At 45.7% G+C, this 20,112-nt stretch overlaps 1 protein-coding gene across 2 annotated transcripts in view; it reads left to right on the top strand.

Annotated features, from left to right (window-relative positions):
• The first annotated feature begins 3,524 nt into the window (after positions 1-3,524).
• Positions 3,525-20,112, top strand: part of LOC143769568 (C-type lectin domain family 2 member D-like) — a 187,267-nt gene continuing 170,679 nt past the window's right edge. Inside the window, exons 1-4 of one of the 2 annotated variants that reach the window (XM_077258247.1) lie at positions 3,525-3,645; positions 9,330-9,425; positions 14,898-15,076; positions 16,458-16,564. In XM_077258247.1, the coding sequence (XP_077114362.1) occupies positions 3,546-3,645; positions 9,330-9,425; positions 14,898-15,076; positions 16,458-16,564 (482 nt within the window). In that variant the 5' untranslated portion in view covers positions 3,525-3,545. Of the gene's footprint in view, positions 3,646-9,329; positions 9,426-14,897; positions 15,077-16,456; positions 16,565-20,112 lie in introns of those variants that run through there. The other variant, XM_077258248.1, reaches the window with a different exon arrangement.

Below are 20,112 nucleotides of genomic sequence, written 5' to 3' on the forward strand. Positions count from 1 at the left end.
CATTTGTGAACAAGGATAGTGTAATCTATATATATAAGAGGCATCGTGATTACTCGCTAATCCCGCCCCCTGCACACTAGCTTGGCCCCCCACCACATTACTACACATAATCCCCCCCCCACATCACCACACATAATCCTGCCCCCCCACCACATTACCACACATAATCCCGCCCCCCCACCACATTACCACACATAATCCCCCCCCCACATCACCACACATAATCCCGCCCCCCCACCACATTACCACACATAATCCCGCCCCCCCACCACATTATCACACATAATCCCGCCCTCCACCACATTACCACACATAATCCCGCGCCCCCACCACATTATCACACATAATCCCGCCCTCCACCACATTACCACACATAATCCCGCCCCCCCCACCACATTACCACACATAATCCCGCCCCCCACCACATCAGCACACATAATCCCGTCCCCCACCACATTACCACACATAATCCCGCCCCCCCACCACATTATCACAAATAATCCCGCCCCCCCACCACATTATCACACATAATCCCGCCCCCCCACCACATTATCACACATAATCCCGCCCCCCCACCCCATTACCACACATAATCCCGCCCCCCACCCCATTATCACACATAATCCCGCCCCCCACCACATTACTACAGATAATCCCGCCCCCACCACATTACCACACATAATCCCGCCCCCACCACATTACCACAATTAATGTTATTAACTTCATTTTAAGTTAATTTACCACCTGCGTAAGCGCTATTGAATGTTGTCATCATTTACTTTAGTTTAATCACCTGCAGCGTTAATTAGATAGCAATGAGCGTGCCGAGCGTTAGCTGGCTGGAAACATCTAGTATTTGTATAAAGGTGAAAAGTGGGGCCCCCAAAGTCAGTTACTGGTGGGTCCTTGGCACCCCAGTCCGACACTGTATTTACCCCATATTTGTGCCACTTTCTGCCGCCTTATTTTTATCATTCTGGAAAGATCTTCCCATTCTCTGACAGCTGACAGTGTTATGCAGTGATTACTGTTCAATGTTTACATCTAGCTGATATCTGATTGGTGGAGGGGCGGAATCCCCAATAATCTGATATTGATGACTCATCCTGAAAATGACTCCTAGGCATACCTCCCAACTTTTGAAGATGGGAAAGAGGGACAAACTTTGCGGCGCGCAAATTTTAGGCCACGCCTCTGACCACACCCATTCATAATTAGTCACACCCATATCCACGTCCCAACCACACCCATTTAGAACTGCTGATCACACTGTTTCATATACAATAGTTATAAACAAAAAAATATGGCCACACAGTGCTCCATACTGTATAATGGCCACACATGATGCTCCATACTGTATAATGGCCACACATGAGGCTCCATACTGTATAATGAACACACATGACGCTCCATACTGTATAATGACCGCATGCATACTGTATAATGGCCGCACATGATGCTCCATACTGTATAATGACCGCACATGATGCTCCATACTGTATAATGACCGCACATGATGCTCCATACTGTATAATGACCGCATGCATACTGTATAATGGCCGCACATGATGCTCCATACTGTATAATGAACGCACATGATGCTCCATACTGTATAATGACCGCACATGATGCTCCATATTGTATAATGACCGCACATGATGCTCCATACTGTATAATGACCGCACATGATGCTCCATACTGTATATTGACCGCACATGATGCTCCATATTGTATAATGACTGCACATGATGCTCCATACTGTATACTGGCTGCACATGATGCTCCATACTGTATAATGACCGCACATGATGCTCCATATTGTATAATGACCGCACATGATGCTCCATACTGTATACTGGCTGCACATGATGCTCCATACTGTATAATGACCGCACATGATGCTCCATACTGTATAATGACCGCACATGATGCTCCATATTGTATAATGACCGCACATGATGCTCCATACTGGATAATGACTGCACATGATGCTCCATATTGTATAATGACCGCACATGATGCTCCATACTGTATAATGACTGCACATGATGCTCCATACTGTATAATGACCCCACATGATGCTCCATACTGTATTATGGCCACAGTTCTCCATACTGTATAATGACATACAGGCACGCAGCTCACACACATGCAGCATCACACACACAGTATCACACATACACACGCAGCATCACAAACGCAGCTCACAAACACATGCAGCTTTGACACAAATGCATCACACATGCAGCCATCACACACACACACAGCCATCACACACACACGCAGTCATCACACACACACACAGCCATCACACACACACGCAGTCATCACACACACGCAGTCATCACACACACACGCAGTCATCACACACACGCAGCCATCACACACACACACGCAGCCATCACACACACACACACGCAGCCATCACACACACACACGCAGCCATCACACACACATGCAGCCATCACACACACACACACACACGCAGCCATCACACACACACACACACGCAGCCATCACACACATGCAGCCATCACACACACCCAGCCATCACACACACCCAGCCATCACACACACACACACACCCAGCCATCACACACACACACACACCCAGCCATCACACACACACACTCAGCCATCACACACACACACCCAGCCATCACACACACACACCCAGCCATCACACACATGCAGCCATCACACACACCCAGCCATCACACACACCCAGCCATCACACACACACACACACCCAGCCATCACACACACACACACACCCAGCCATCACACACACACACTCAGCCATCACACACACACACCCAGCCATCACACACACACACCCAGCCATCACACACACACACCCAGCCATCACACACACCCAGCCATCACACACACCAGATACCTCATACACACATGACACACACACAAATGCAGCATCACACATCTCACACACACACACACACATCACACACACACAATCTCCTCTGTGGTGCAGGGGCGGCTGATCTGTCCATGTGCAGCTCTTCAGTTTCTCCGGCTGCTCACAGCTCTGCACTGTCCCGGCACCTCCCCCGTCTCTCCTTCTCTGCCGGGATAGCAGCTAAGAGCAGGAGACGCCAGAGCTCTGTGCACACACCTCAGGTAGTGAGTCGCTGACCTCTCATCTTGATCGCTGCTGGCTCTCTTCCTCAGCGTGGCAGCGCCGCACACACAGGGGGCGGGGGCGGGGGCGGGGGAGGGATCGGTCGGGAGGAGACCCAGCATGTATAAGAAAAAAAAAACAGCCACAAACCTAATCGGGCTCTCTCTACGTCCCGGAAGTGGGCGGGGCTTCACCGGCGGCCGCAAATTCGGGATTTTAAATGCCCGAAGCGGGACAGCGGGACCCCGGTGCCAAAGCGGGACTGTCACGCTGAAATCGGGACGGTTGGGAGGTATGCTCCTAGGTATCATGTGATTGGGGAATCCCTGCAAGTTTCACTGGTTAGAGCCGCACCACGTCACTTGTTATAAAGTCATGCAGGAACACAAGGCAGTCAGAGACAGCAATGAATACAAAGGACAGAGAGGAAGAAGCTGCGCTGAACTGCAGAGTAGGACTGGGAGCTGGGGACGTCCCAGCGGAGATACCGGCTGTCCGGGCGCTCGGTAAGTGGCCGCCTATATGTGATAGTAATGGTCAGATCCAGCACCGAGACTTCTGCCTTATAGAGGGGAGACCCATGTTTAATCTTCTGAGAGAAATTTCACCCTTTAAAAGAGTAAAGTTCTGGAAGGTGTTTTTTGTGATGTGGGTAACTGTGGTGGGCCGTGTAGGGCAGTGGGAACATGTCAGACAGGTCTCTATACGGGGGTGGGGTGCGCAACAGGGTCGCCAACAGTACAGAGATTCCAGGACAATTGCCCTGTCTGTGAAAAAAAATTTTGTGATTACCATAGTACCACCATTACACAGCAGCGCCATCAGCACCACCATTACAGCCATCAGCACCATTACACAGCAGCGCCATTCTCTCTTCTCAGTGCTGATCCTAAATAAGCTCCCACTGAGGATTGCTCAGTTGTATATTTTATGTTGGTACTACTTTGGTTGGTATTAACAGGTACAATAATAGAAAACACTAATAGTGGGCACTGTGAGGCTGATACTAATAGGGGGCACTGTGTGGCTGATACTAACAGTGGGCACTGTGTGGCTGATACTAATAGGGGCACTGTGTGGCTGATACTAATAGGGGGCACTGTGAGGCTGATACTAATAGGGGGCGCTGTGAGGCTGATACTAATAGGGGGCACTGTGAGGCTGATACTAATAGGGGGCGCTGTGTGGCTGATACTAATAGGGGCACTGTGTGGCTGATACTAATAGGGGGCACTGTGTGGCTGATACTAATAGGGGGCGCTGTGAGGCTGATACTAATAGGGGGCGCTGTGAGGCTGATAATAATAGGGGGCACTGTGCGGCTGATACTAATAGGGGGCACTGTGAGGCTGATACTAATAGGGGGCGCTGTGTGGCTGATACTAATAGGGGCACTGTGTGGCTGATACTAATAGGGGGCACTGTGTGGCTGATACTAATAGGGGGCGCTGTGAGGCTGATACTAATAGGGGGCACTGTGAGGCTGATACTAATAGGGGGCACTGTGTGGCTGATACTAATAGGGGCACTGTGTGGCTCATACTAATAGGGGGCACTGTGTGGCTGATACTAATAGGGGGCACTGTGAGGCTGATACTAATAGGGGGCGCTGTGAGGCTGATACTAATAGGGGGCACTGTGCGGCTGATACTAATAGGGGGCACTGTGCGGCTGATAATAATAGGGGGCACTGTGCGGCTGATACTAATAGGGGGCACTGTGAGGCTGATACTAATAGGGGGCGCTGTGTGGCTGATACTAATAGGGGGCACTGTGTGGCTGATACTAATAGGGGCACTGTGTGGCTGATACTAATAGGGGGCACTGTGTGGCTGATACTAATAGGGGGCACTGTGAGGCTGATACTAATAGGGGGCGCTGTGTGGCTGATACTAATAGGGGCACTGTGTGGCTGATACTAATAGGGGGCACTGTGTGGCTGATACTAATAGGGGGCACTGTGAGGCTGATACTAATAGGGGGCGCTGTGAGGCTGATACTAATAGGGGGCACTGTGAGGCTGATACTAATAGGGGGCACTGTGTGGCTGATACTAATAGGGGCACTGTGTGGCTCATACTAATAGGGGGCACTGTGTGGCTGATACTAATAGGGGGCACTGTGAGGCTGATACTAATAGGGGGCGCTGTGAGGCTGATACTAATAGGGGCACTGTGCGGCTGATACTAATAGGGGGCACTGTGCGGCTGATAATAATAGGGGGCACTGTGCGGCTGATACTAATAGGGGGCACTGTGTGGCTGATACTAATAGGGGGCACTGTGAGGCTGATACTAATAGGGGGCGCTGTGAGGCTGATACTAATAGGGGCACTGTGCGGCTGATACTAATAGGGGGCACTGTGCGGCTGATAATAATAGGGGGCACTGTGCGGCTGATACTAATAGGGGGGCTGTGAGGCTGATACTAATAGGGGGCGCTGTGTGGCTGATACTAATAGGGGGCACTGTGTGGCTGATACTAATAGGGGCACTGTGTGGCTGATACTAATAGGGGGCACTGTGTGGCTGATACTAATAGGGGGCACTGTGAGGCTGATACTAATAGGGGGCGCTGTGAGGCTGATACTAATAGGGGGCACTGTGAGGCTGCCACAAATATATAACGACAAGACAGCGTCTACTATATCTGTTGTCTATGTAGAAAAATAGTTAGAATTGAGAGTCCTCAGTGGTTGATACCTTTTAATGGCTAACTGAAAAGATGGTAACAAATTGCAAGCTTTCGAGACTACTCAGGTCTCTTCATCAGGCAAAGACTAAGGCCGGGGTCACACTAGACCGTAATACGGACGAGTGCTATGCAATAAAAAATCGCATATCACTCGGCCCAATGTTAATCTATGGTGCAGCTCCCATCATCCGATATTTTCTCCACCGTATTTCGGATCTGAGGGAACTCGCAGCATGCTGCGATTGTCAGCGTATCTCGGCCGAGACTCGCCAATGAAGGTCTATGGGGGCGAGAATAAATCGGATTCCACACGGACCAGCAGTGTGCATTGCGAGAAATACGCAGCGGTGTTCTATAGAAAAGCCGGTAATTCAATTGCCGGCTTTGCATTTCTCCTTCACAAACCCGACAGGATATGAGACATGATTACATACAGTAAACCATCTCATATCCCCCTTTTTTTGCATATTCCACACTACTAATGTTAGTAGTGTGTATGTGCAAAATTTGGCCGCTGTAGCTGCTCAAATAAAGGGTTAAATTGCGGAAAAAATTGGCGTGGGCTCCCGCGCAATTTTCTCCGCCAGAGTGGTAAAGCCAGTGACTGAGGGCAGATATTAATAGCCAGGAGAGGGTCCATGGTTATTGGCCCCCCCATGGCTAAAAACATCTGCCCCCAGCCACCCCAGAAAAGGCACATCTGGAAGATGCGCCTATTCTGGCACTTGGCCACTCTCTTCCCACTCCCTGTAGCGGTGGGATATGGGGTAATGAAGGGTTAATGCCACCTTGCTATTGCTATTGCCAGCTGCAGACCCTCGCTTGGCAAAATAATAAACGCACAAGATACATACCCTCAGATGAACCGTCACGTCCCACGAGGTAATCCATCTGAAGGGGTTAATTATTTTACAGCCATGAGCTTCGCTAATGCACTCGCTGGTGTCTGTAATCCCCGGGGAATGAAGGAAAGCTGAGTGATCTTTACTTACATTGAGTTGCGGTGATGCGCCCTCTGGTGGATGAACTCATATGAACTCAAGCGTGGGAACTAGTGTTGAGCGATACCGTCCGATACTTGAAAGTATCGGTATCAGAAAGTATCGGATCTAATCCGATACCGATACCCGATACCAATACAAGTCAATGGGACTCATGTATCGGACGGTATCCCTGATGGTTCCCAGGGTCTGAAGGAGAGGAAACTCTCCTTCAGGCCCTGGGAACCATATTAATGTGTAAAATAAAGAATTAAAATAAAAAATATTGCTATACTCACCTCTCCGACGCAGCCTGGACCTCACCGAGGGAACCGGCAGCGTTCTTTGCTTAAAATGCGCGCTTTTCCTTCCTTCCGTGACGTCACGGCTTCTGATTGGTCGTGTGCCGCCCATGTGGCCGCGACGCGACCAATCACAGCAAGCCGTGACGTAATTTTCAGGTCCTCAATGCCTATTTCTGCATTCAGGACCTGAAATTACGTCACGGCTTGCTGTGATTGGCCGCGTCGTGGTCACATGGGCGGCACGCAACCAATCACAAGCCGTGACGTAATTTTAAAATGCGCACGTTTCCTGCCTCCCGTGACGTCACGGCTTGTGATTGGTCGCGTCGCCCATGTGACCGCGACGCGACCAATCACAAAGCCGGAACGTAATTTTAAAATACTGAATGCCTAGAAGGACCTGAAAATTACGTCACAGCTTGCTGTGATTGGTCGCGTCGCGGCCACATGGGCGGCACGCGACCAATCAGAAGCCGTGACGTCACGGAAGGAAGGAAAAGCGCGCATTTTAAGCAAAGAACGCTGCCGGTTCCCTCAGTGAGGTCCAGGCTGCGTCGGAGAGGTGAGTATAGCAATATTTTTTATTTTAATTCTTTATTTTACACATTAATGTTGTATTTTACACATTAATGTTGTTTCGATACCGATACCCGATACTACAAAAGTATCGGATCTCGGTATCGGAATTCCGATACAGCAAATATCGGCCGATACCCGATACTTGCGGTATCGGAATGCTCAACACTAGTGGGAAGTTTTCCAAGGCTGCAGTTCATGAGTTCATCCACCAGAGGGCGCATCACCGCAACTCAATGTAAGTAAAGATCACTCAGATTTCCTTCATTCCCCGGGGATTACAGACACGAGCGAGTGCATTCGCACAGCTCATGGCTGTAAAATAATTACGGTAACCCCTTCAGATGGATTACCTCGTGGGACGTGACGGGTCATCTGAGGGTATGTATCTTGTGCGTTTATTATTTTGCCAAGCGAGGGTCTGCAGCTGGATTGAGAGAACAATAAAATACTAATACAACCTGTGTGTTTATTTCATTAAAATAATTTTTAATAATGTGTGTGTGTGTTTTTTAACCCTTTCAAACAATTGGATTAATAATGGATAGGTGACATAATTGACGCCTCTCCATTATTAATCTGGCTTAATGTCACCTTACAATAGCAAGGTGGCATTAACCCTTCATTACCCCATATTCCACTGCTACAGGGAGTGGGAAGAGAGTGGCCAAGTGCCAGAATAGGCGCATCTTCCAGATGTGCCTTTTCTGGGGTGGCTGGGGGCAGATGTTTTTAGCCACGGGGGGGCCAATAACCATGGACCCTCTCCTGGCTATTAATATCTGCCCTCAGTCACTGGCTTTACCACTCTGGCGGAGAAAATTGAGCGGGAGCCCACGCCATTTTTTTCCGCAATTTAACCCTTTATTTGAGCAGCTACAGCGGCCAAATTTTGCACATACACACTACTAACATTAGTAGTGTGGAATATGCAAAAAAAATGGGGATATGAGATGGTTTACTGTATGTAATCATGTCTCATATCCTGTCGGCTTTGGGAAGGAGAAAGAAAAGCCGGCAATTGAATTAGCGGCTGTTCACATATATCGCGCTGAATGAAATATAAATACAGAATATATATATATGTGTCTCAATGACATATCTATATATATATATATATATATATACTGTATATATGTTTTCCCGAACATTTGAGCACATAAATCCATTAGATGTCGGTTTTGCAAGTTTGCGAGAAAATCTCGGCATACGGATGCCATACGGATGTCACACGGATGTCACACGGATCATTTGATGCGAGGAAATCGCATCCTCGCACTGCACACGGATCACTGTTTTTGAAACATTTGTGCGATTCTCGGCCGTGAAAAACGGACCGTTTTTTTATACGTTAAGTGTGTCCCCGGCCTAATACAAATTCTGAAGAATCACATATTTATGCACAACACATCACAGAAAAAAAAAACATGGATAAGACAGGTGACATGAAGCTGAATTAGCACGAGTGATAAACAGTTATGTCCATAAATGTTGGACCAGTTCATAGATACGGAATGTTTTATTGTCCTCTGATTGGGGTCTGGTTCTGTTGTGATGTTGTCTATGTACTAAGAAGTAGAATATTTGCTGCACTTTTGTCCTTTTTGAATGAACTCATTTCATTTTTCTTTGTAGGTTTAACTCAAGCGAGAATCTTCCTTATCGTACTTTTCCTAATTTTTGCACTGACGATTACATTTTTTACTTTGTGGGTGACGCATGCAGTGAAAGGTGAGAATATCATATACAGTGGGGGAAATAAGTATTTGATACACTGACAATTTTGCCAGTTTTCCCACCTATAAAGAATGGGGAGGTCTGTAATTTGTATCATACGTACACTTCATCTGTGAGAGACCGAATCTAGAAATACAACTCCAGAACATCACATTGTCTGATTGTTCCATAATTACCTTACCCTGCGTCATAGTGCCGTCCTGTGTGAATAAGGGCTGAGCAGCACCAGGTCCCAAACATGGACACACAGCTAGTGAGGAGCTTTTATACATGTGATAATAAGCTGAAAGGACGGGAGGCTGCGCCACTACCTGCACAAAATGCAGAAACCTAAACTGAAAGAACTGGAGTCAAGTTAGTATGCTGCAAAATAGGAGCCTGTTCACACTGGCTGAAAACAGGCAAAGCCCAAGACTGAAACAAAATAAATAAGGGAGATAAATGCTCTGCTGTAAGTAAATAAGTAAAAGCAATAGTGCATAGAAATAACATTGGGGGCTTAGTAAACACTGCTTTTCATTAAAACAAAAGCGTAAAAGACATCCCACCAGGGCCGGCATCAGCACCTGTACACCCGGGCAAGTGTCGGGGCCCTGAGCAGGCAGGGGGCCCACTCGCCGTTGGGGACACTGGCGTGCTATAGTGCCGGCCCCCGCGAGTGGACCCCCCACCTGCTCCGGGCCCCGGTACTTGCGATACTTACCTCTCCCGGTTCCAGCGTCTTCCATCCTCTGACTGTGACGTTCAGGTCAGAGGGCGCGATGACGTCACCAGTGCGCGCCCTCTGCCTGAGCAGTTGCAGCACAGAGAGCAGGAAGACGCCGACGCTGAGGAGTCCAGAGCAGAGCAGCGCCAAGCAACGAGAGGTATTTCAATTTTTTAAAAATATTTGGAGCAATATATGGGGACCATCAGAAGGGGCCCATATATGGAGAATTATATGGGGCTAATTCTATATGGAGAATTATATGGGGTCAATAATATAGGGAGCATCTAATGGGGCCAATAATATAGGGAGCATCTTATGGGGCCAATTCTATAAAGAGCATTATATGGGGCCAATTTAATATGGAGCATCTTATGGGGCCAATTCAATATGGAGCAGTATATGGGGTCAATTACATATGGAACAGTATATGGAGCCAATAATATATGAAGCATCTTATGGGACTAATTATATATGGAGCATTTTATATGACCAATAATATATGGAGCATTATATGGGGCCCATTATACATGGAGCATCTTATGGGGCCAATTATTTTTGGAGCATTATATGGGACCCATTCTGTAAGGAGTATTATATTGGCCCATTCTGTATGGAGCAATATATGGGACTCAGTATACTGTATGGGGCCGATAATATACTGTATGGAGCATTATATGAGGCCCATTATATATGGAGCAATAGATGGGGCCCATCATATGCTGTATGGAGAATTATATGTGGCTCACTATACTGTATGGAGCATTATATGGGGTCAATTCCACATGGAGCAATATATGCGGCTCATTCTGTATGGAGCACTCTGTGGTGCCCATTATACTGTATGGAGCATTATATGAGGCTCATTATTCTGTTTGGAGCAATATATGGGGCTCATTATTCTGTATAGAGGACTATGTGGTGCCAATTATACTGTATGGAGCACTATATGGGGCCATTATGATGTTCGTCCTTCATTTTCGAAGATGACCATGACTTCAGGGTTTGAAGAGAATTAATAGTTATGGGTCCGGAGGTGGCTGATGAGTCCAATCCGGGCCCTGAAGGTTCGCCCACATACTTGACATAAGGAAGCAGATGTGGTCAGTACACCAGATTCTACTTGTGCCTTGCGTACAGCGCGCTTTCTTTTTGCGTCAAAGATTTTCCTATCTTCAGCTGCACATGCTCCTGAGGTGATCCTGCCCCGCCAACCTGGACGATCCAGGGCAAGCTCTTCCGATTCATTGGTGTTGACTTCCAGGTTTTTGAGAGACACCTTAAGGCAGTCTTTATAGCGCTTCTTCTGCCCCCCACCTGCTCGCTTTCCTTGGCACAGTTTTCCGTACAGCAGTTGTTTCGGTAGTCCGCTGTCAGGCATTCTAACCACGTGTCCAGCCCACCTGGCTTGGACTTTCAGCAGGAGAGTGTAAACGCTGCAGAGCCCAGTTTGTTCCAGAATTGCCGTGTCCGGGACATTGTCTTGCAACCTGATGTGGAGGAGTCTGCGGAGGCAACTCATGTGGAAATGATTAAGCTGTTTAGCATGCCGGCTGTACACTGTCCAGGTCTCGCTAGCATAGAGAAGTGTGGTGAGGACCACCGCGCAGTAGACCTTCAGCTTGGTGGTAAGGCTGAGTCCCCTTCCTCCCAGACGTTCTTACGCAGTCTCCCGAAGGCGGCACTGGCTTTGGCGATTCTGTTATTAACCTCAGCGTCTATGGTTACTTCCCGGGAAAGTGTGCTGCCTAAGTAGGTGAAGTTATCGACTGCTTTGAGGTTTTGCTCCTTCACCATGATACGTGGCTCCTTGTACAGTTTTCCTGGAACCGGTTGATACATGACTTCGGTTTTTCTAATGTTGATCTCGAGACCAAAACTGTCGCAAGCTTGCGAAAAACAGTCTATTTCATGCTGCATCTGCTGTTCCATGCTAGCATTAAGTGCACAGTCATCAGCAAATAATAATTCACGGATAAGTCTCATGCACTTTCGTAACCGTCTTCATTCGTTTTGGGTTGAATAGCTTGCCATCAGTCCTGTGCCTAACCTGGATTCCATCTTCACAGTTGTTAAAGGCATCACTTAACATTGCAGAGAACAGCATACTGGACAGGGTTGGAGCAAGCACACAGCCTTGTTTTACACCGTTTGTTACTGGGAAAGCCTCAGATACGTCTCCATCGTTCAGAACCTTCACCATCATGCCATCATGGAACTGCCGGATGACTGAGATGAACTTGCTCGGGCAGCCGAATTTTGCCATGATCTTCCACAGGCCGTCTCTACTGACTGTGTCGAAAGCCTTGGGCAAATCAACAAAAGTTACATAAAGGTCACGGTGTTGCTCCTGGGCACTTTTCCTGAAGTTGACGTGCTGAAAAGACCATATCTACTGTTCCACGTTTAGCCCGGAATCCACACTGGTTTTCGGGTAATAGTCCTTGCTCAAGGTGATGTAAAAGGCGGTTGAGCAAGAGACGAGCCAATATCTTGCCTGCAGTGGACAGAAGGGAGATGCCTCGATGGTTGTCACAAGATTGGCGATTACCTTTCCTCTTGTATATGTGAATTATGCTGGCATCTTTCATCTGTTGTGGAACCTGTTCCTTTGTCCACATATACTGGAATAGTTTGGTCACCGTTTGCATCAGAACAGGGCCGCCAGCTTTATATACCTCAGCAGGTGTATCATCATTTCCGGGTGCTTTTCCACAAGAAAGTTGTTTTTACTGCTTTCCTGACTTCATCTCCACTTGGAAGAACATCAAGCTCCTTGTTGATTTCTACCTGGGGCAGGCGAGCAATAGCCTCATCATTGATATTGGCAGGGCGATTAAGAATATTATACTGTATGGAGCAATATATGGGGCTCATTATTCTGTATAGAGGACTATATTGTCCGGTTTCTGAGCTAATGTAGAATGTACAATAGATATCACTCATGTAATGTAAGAAGGAAGTGAAATCTTTGGCATTGTACTATACTTTTATTTCTCTGCCGTATCGGTGCATTATGAATTGTGGTATGTGTTAAAGGGGCCCACTGGGACTCTTTCGCCCAGGGCCCATGAAAACCTGGAGCCGGCCCTGCATCCCACCATCGACAAGGTGTACAGGTGTATTCACACAGGATGTCACTATGACGCAGGGCAAGGTTTTAATATTAGAGGTTAGCACCATCCCGAACTTCAGTAAACCTTGAGGTTGGTGGGATGACTTTTATGCTCTTTTTTTTAATCAAAAACAGTGTTTACTAAGTACTGTACAGGAGGAGAAGGTGAGCTGTGACATCACCTACTGTGAATGGTGGATCCTGTGTTATCTACTGTATATAGAGGTGTTATCAGCCATTGTACAGGAGGAGGAGGTGAGCTGTGACATCACCTATTGTGAATGGTGGATCCTGTGTTATCTACTGTATATAGAGGTGTTATCAGTCATTATACAGGAGGAGGAGGTGAGCTGTGACATCACCTATTGTGAATGGTGGATCCTGTGTTATCTACTGTATATAGAGGTGTTATCAGCCATTGTACAGGAGGAGGAGGTGAGCTGTGACATCACCTATTGTGAATGGTGGATCCTGTGTTATCTACTGTATATAGAGGTGTTATCAGCCATTGTACAGGAGGAGGAGGTGAGCTGTGACATCACCTATTGTGAATGGTGGATCCTGTGTTATCTACTGTATATAGAGGTGTTATCAGTCATTATACAGGAGGAGGAGGTGAGCTGTGACATCACCTATTGTGACTGGTGGATCCTGTTATCTACTGTATATAGAGGTGTTATCAGTCATTGTACAGGAGGAGGAGGTGAGCTGTGACATCACCTATTGTGACTGGTGGATCCTGTTATCTACTGTATATAGAGGTGTTATCAGTCATTGTACAGGAGGAGGAGGTGAGTTGTGACATCACCTATTGTGAATGGTGGATCCTGTGTTATCTGCTGTATATAGAGGTGTTATCTGTCATTGTACAGGAGGAGGAGGTGAGCTGTGACATCACCTATTGTGAATGGTGGATCCTGTGTTATCTACTGTATATAGAGGTGTTATCAGTCATTGTACAGGGGGAGGAGGTGAGCTGTGATATCACCTATTGTGAATGGTGGATCCCGTGTTATCTACTGTATATAGAGGTGTTATCAGTCATTGTACAGGAGGAGGAGGTGAGTTGTGACATCACCTATTGTGAACAGTGGATCCTATAGATATAAATGTATATATATACACAGGAGGCAGCAAATCCACAATATTATTATTATTATTATTTATATAGTACCATTAATTCCAAGGTGCTGTACGCGAGTAAGTGGTTACACAATAGTGAAAAAGTAAGGATCCTTTATTCACTACCACGAGCTACATTTCTTACTTTTTCACTATTGTGGATGTGCTGCCCTCCGTTTTTTGATTTTTAGCTCTTTGATAGGAAGCTTAGCCAGTTTCCGTAGGGGGGGTTTTGCACCCACTTAGCCAGTGCTGTGGTTTTCCTGCTATATATATATAATTATACACACCTAGAGGTTAATGTGCAATTGCAAGATATGATTCCTCTTTCCGTACAAATAATTATATGGAAAATTAAAAATTGAATGACGCGATCCTTCTAAATTACATACAATGCTAGATTGCCAAAAGCGCAACTCCCCCATCTCACTTAATAATATTTTAAATAAAATTGGTAATTATAGGAAAATCCATGTTTCTTCGGTTTTGTAAAGTCGATCCTTATATCTTTTTGTCTTCTCAGGAAAGTGTATGCATCTAGTTACGGTAAATTATCCCTCCAATCCCTGTGAAGACGACTGGATCTGGTCAAGGCAGAAGTGTTACTACTTTTCCTCTAACATTAGTGAATGGCAGACGGGTCAGGATTTCTGCGCCTCCAGGAACGCGTCTCTCGCCCTTCTAGATTCCATCGACGAGCTGGTGAGCGCACAATGTACAAGATGATCTGTTAATCGGAGCTTTTCCCCATTTTGCTTTTTTTGTTGGTGGATTTTATCTCCATCTTATAAGGTGGTTGGAGGGTCTTGTAGTGGTGATTTTGGAGTATGTGGTAGAAAGTAACATTTATAAGTGATCACCAGGACGGTTTTACTAAGAACCAAAGTTGTCAAACTAAACTGATTTATGTAGAGGTGACTAGAAACCTGGACAGATGGGAGCTGTGGATAATGTATTTTTGGACCTTGCAAAAATGTTTGACACTGTCCCAAATAGACACCATTGTTAAATTAACGGGGTTATTCGGCATTAGGCTACAAGTCTGCAGTCCCCCTATGTGACTGCTGACTTGTGAATCCTCGCATCGCCTGCACTACATGCTGTGAGGATTCTCCGGTGCCGGGAGCGGGGTACGCGTGTGACCATAAGTGTGCAATTTGCATACATGTGGTCACATGCCGACTAGAAGTGTGCGGTCTCACTCAAGTCTATTGAGAAAAGCCGGACATGTCTAGTCGGAATGTGGCTGGGAGTATGCAAATCACACACTTGGGGTCAGGGACGTAATACAGCCACTTTACAAAGTGTTAGTTCCCTAAAATGGAATATGCAGTTAATTTCTTTGCATCATTTCATGGAAAAGATGCCATGGTGGATCCTAGTTATAAGGAAAGAATAAAATGATTACACTTATTAAGTCTTGAGAAGAGATGTCTAAGGGGGCCATGATTGACTTGTACATAAATGGCCCATACAAAAATATGGTTCACAGTTGTTTCCAGAGGATGCATAGCCTCTTTACCATGAGAACTATTAATTTGTAGAATAGCTGACCTCAGGAGTCGGGCAGCGGGAACCATCCATGGCAAATACTTATGTAAATGTGTAAACTTCTTTTCTGAATGTTTGGTCCAGTCGATCGAGACTTGGAATCAGGATGGGAAAAATGTACTGATTAGGGCTGACTGGGTCAAGTATTATGGATGCACTTCTACACTTTTCCTTTATTATTTACAATCCCATGGCTGAATTGGATGGACATGAATCATTTTTCAGTGAAACTATTAAATGTTTTTTTTTTTTTACATCCCTGGTGGCCTAGAGTATCTAAATAATTAATATCTAATCTCTCTGTTGGACCAAGGTGATGAAGAGGTTAATCTTGTCAGCCATTATTAATCATGTTTCACAATTAGTAATCATAGGTTAATAAATAAGATCTCTGGTGGCTTCCAAATTGGAGTAACGCTTTCAGAAACCAATTTCCAATAACACTTGGGTGAAAGTGATGGAGATGTGATGTGAGAAGTGATCAGATGTTCACTGAGTCTTTGTAACCCAATTGTTGGGCTTCGTTTTGCAGAATTTTCTACTGAGATTCAAAGGTTCTTCTGATCATTGGATCGGCCTGTCGAGAGAACAAGAAGGACGGCCGTGGGAGTGGACGAACGGATCGTTATGGAATAATATGTAAGTTGCAGAAATGAATGACTCCGAGAGGACTGTACAATTTGTTTTTATGGCACAAGCCCTCCATGGGCCCTTTTAGGACATGTGGACATCATATGTAGACATCTCCACCTTTGGAGCCCCTTCTATGGCCAGGATCACACATACGCGAGAAACGGCCGAGTCTCGGTGAAATCCTTCCTTTGGCGCCGGCACTCCAGAGCGGACACAGCAACACATGGAGCTGCATGCTCCGCTCCCAAGAGCCGGCCAGGAGGGATTTCACCTACGAGACTCGGCCGTATCACGCTTATGTGCCAGAATATAACGTCTCTGTAAGTAAAGATTCCACTTCAGGTGACCATGTCCATCCTTGTACAAACAGTCTGAGCCTTCTCTCTATGGCTCTCAGAATAAAGCGATGCAAAAATATTTTTTTGCTATAAAATAGTTTTTATTGTGTAAAAGAAACAAAACGTAATAAATTATATAAATGTGGTATTGCTATAATCGTACTGACCAGAAGAAAAAAGCTGCCTTACCAATTTTACCTTACACAGAACGGCATAAAAAAATCAATTCCTGATTTTCTGGTTTTTGTTCACTCTGCCTCCCGAAAATCGGAATAAAAAGTGATAAAAAAATGTCATGTGCCTGAAAATTGTACCAATAAAAACGTCAACTCGTCCCGCAAAAAACAAGCCCTCACATGACTCTGTCGGCCGAAATATGGAAAAATTATATCTGTTAAAATATGGCGATGCAAAAAATAGTTTTTACAATAAAAAGACGTCTTTTAGTGTGTGACAGCAGCCACACATAAAAACCGATATAAATCTGGTATTGCTGTAATCGCCCCGACCCAAAGAATAAAGTTGCCCAATCACTTATGCCGCACGAGGAACAGTGTAAAAAATAAAACCAATTCTTCACCTGCTGTTGATTTGTTCATTCTGCCAACGATCTCTTCAACGATCGCAGTAAAGCTTGGCTCACATTTATCCTGCGCTCTGAGCTGTGCGCTTACTCTGGGGTTTCTATGTAAATCTCTGATATATGTGATCCCGGCAGAAGATTCCCTATAATGGGGAAGATGGAGGCACTGTAGATGCAATCTGGCCTATGATCCAGTGGTGTCCATCTTTTTAGGTGTGTATAAAAGCGCAGTTAGCCACAGTTTTGTGTACTTCTGAAAAGGACACAACTGAACAAAGGCCAGATGGAGTCCACAGTAACTCTGCTGCCTCCTCATAGCTAATGGATCCCTCGGGGATTTCATCTTATTCGCGTCACTGAGAGATTTAGATGGAAACCATAAAGTAAGTGCTCAGTGTAGAGTGCAGGATAAATGTGATCCTAAATCTTATGTAAAATGTTCCTAACAAAAGCTTGAACTCAATTTACAAAAAAAAGCAAGTCCCTGCTCAGCTCTGTCATCTGTAAGCACAAATATAGGGGGCATCCACATACAAAGGCTCTAGAAAAGGGCTCTATATCCCCCCAAAAGAAATTTGGCAAATTCTGCTTTCCCAAATCCAAATTCTCCCTCCCTTCTGAGCCCCAGTGTGCATAAACCACATTTAGCATCCACATGTCGGGCATTTCTGTATCGATGACAGCCCACCTAATTTACGGGTGTGTGTCTCCAGAAGCACAAGGATTGGCATAATGTACTGGTTACTACAACGTACTGGGGACTACAACATACTGGTCACTACAATGTACTGGTCACTGCAACGGCAGTTTGCAATTTTCACTCATCAATATCCACTGCTGATGGTTTCTGGAAAACACCCATGGAGTCAAAATCGTCACTACATCTGTAGATAAATTCCCAAATTGGTATAATTTTCAAAATGGGGTTACTTAAAGGACGATCCTGCTTTTTTAGAACTTAGGGGTTCTGTATTCAGGAGGAAAATAACACTCCATCCGTCCAGAGTCTGGACGTGTGTCTAAGCAGTACTGTAGTTTTAAAATTGCTAACTTTTCCAAATTTTCACCAAATTTCCAATATTTTCCCAAATAAATGCAAGTCATATAGAACAAATTTTACCACTATCATGAAAATGTCACGAGAAAACAATCTCAGAATCAGTGGGAATCAGTGACAGTGGTCAGAATTCTAAAATTTGGCTTGGTTAGGAAGGTGCAAACCGGCTTTGGGGTGAAGTGGATAACCCCTTTCTGCCATTGGACGTACTATTCCGTCCATGTGGGGTGGGCCCTAATTCCCAAGGACGGAATAGTACGTCCAGCGTGATCAGCCGCGCTCACGGGGGGAGTGCGGCCGGATGTCAGCTGACTATCACAGCTGACATCCGGCACTATGTGCCAGGAGCAGTCATGGACCGCCCCCGGCACATTAACCCCCGGCACACTGCGATCAAACATGATCGCAGTGTACCGGCGGTACAGGGAAGCATCGCGCAGGGAGGGGGCTCCCTGCGCGCTTCCCTGAGACGATCGGTACCAGGCGATGTGCTCACCTTGTACCGAGCGTCTCCTCCCTGCAGTCTCCGGATCCAAAATAGCCGCGGGGCTGCATCCGGGTCCTGCAGGGAGGTGACGTCACAGCGCCTGCTCAGAGCAGGCGCCGGGAAGCCTGGAGCTGTGCACGTCAGATCGCCGATCCGACGCAGTGCACAGCAAAGTGTCAGATCGGCGATCTGTCACTTTACTGTGATGCCCCCCCCCCCCCCCCCCCCCCGGGGCAAAATAAAAATGTAAAAAAGAAAAAATCACATGTGTAAAAAAAAAAAAAAAATCCTAAATAAATAATAATAATAAAAAAAAATTTGTTCCAATAAACACATTCCTTTAGCTAAATAAAAAACAAACAATAAAAGTACACATATTTAGTATTGCCGCGTCCGTAACGACCCGACCTGTAAAACTGTCCCACTAGTTAACCCCTTCAGTGAACAGTGTAAAAAAAAAAAAACGAGGCAAAAAACAACGCTTTATTATCATACCGCCGAACAAAAAGTGGAATAACATGCGATCAAAAAGACAGATATAAATAACTATGGTAGCGCTGAAAACGTCATCTTGTCCCGCAAAAAACGAGCGCCATACAGCATCATCAGCGAAAAAATAAAAAAGTTATAGTCCTCAGAATAAAGCGATGCAAAAATAATTATTTTTTCTATAAAATAGTTTTTATCGTATAAAAGCGCCAAAACATAAAAAAATGATATAAATGAGGTATCACTGTAATCATACTGAACTGAAGAATAAAACTGCTTTATCCATTTTACCAAACGCGGAACGGTATAAACGTCCCCCCAAAAATAAATTCATGAATAGCTTGTTTTTGGTCATTCTGCCTCACAAAAATCGGAATAGAAAGTGATCAAAAATGTCACATGCCCGAAAATGTTACCAATAAAAACGTCAACTCGTCCCGCAAAAAACAAGACCTCACATGACTCTGTGGACCAAAATATGGAAAAATTATAGCTCTCAAAATGTGGTAAACATTTTTTGCAATAAAAAGCGTCTTTTAGTGTGTGACGGCTGCCAATCAAAAATCCGCTAGAAAACGCGCTATAAATAGTAAATCAAAC

The sequence above is a fragment of the Ranitomeya variabilis genome, chromosome 4, assembly GCF_051348905.1.
Source record: "Ranitomeya variabilis isolate aRanVar5 chromosome 4, aRanVar5.hap1, whole genome shotgun sequence".
Taxonomy (NCBI): domain Eukaryota; kingdom Metazoa; phylum Chordata; class Amphibia; order Anura; family Dendrobatidae; genus Ranitomeya; species Ranitomeya variabilis.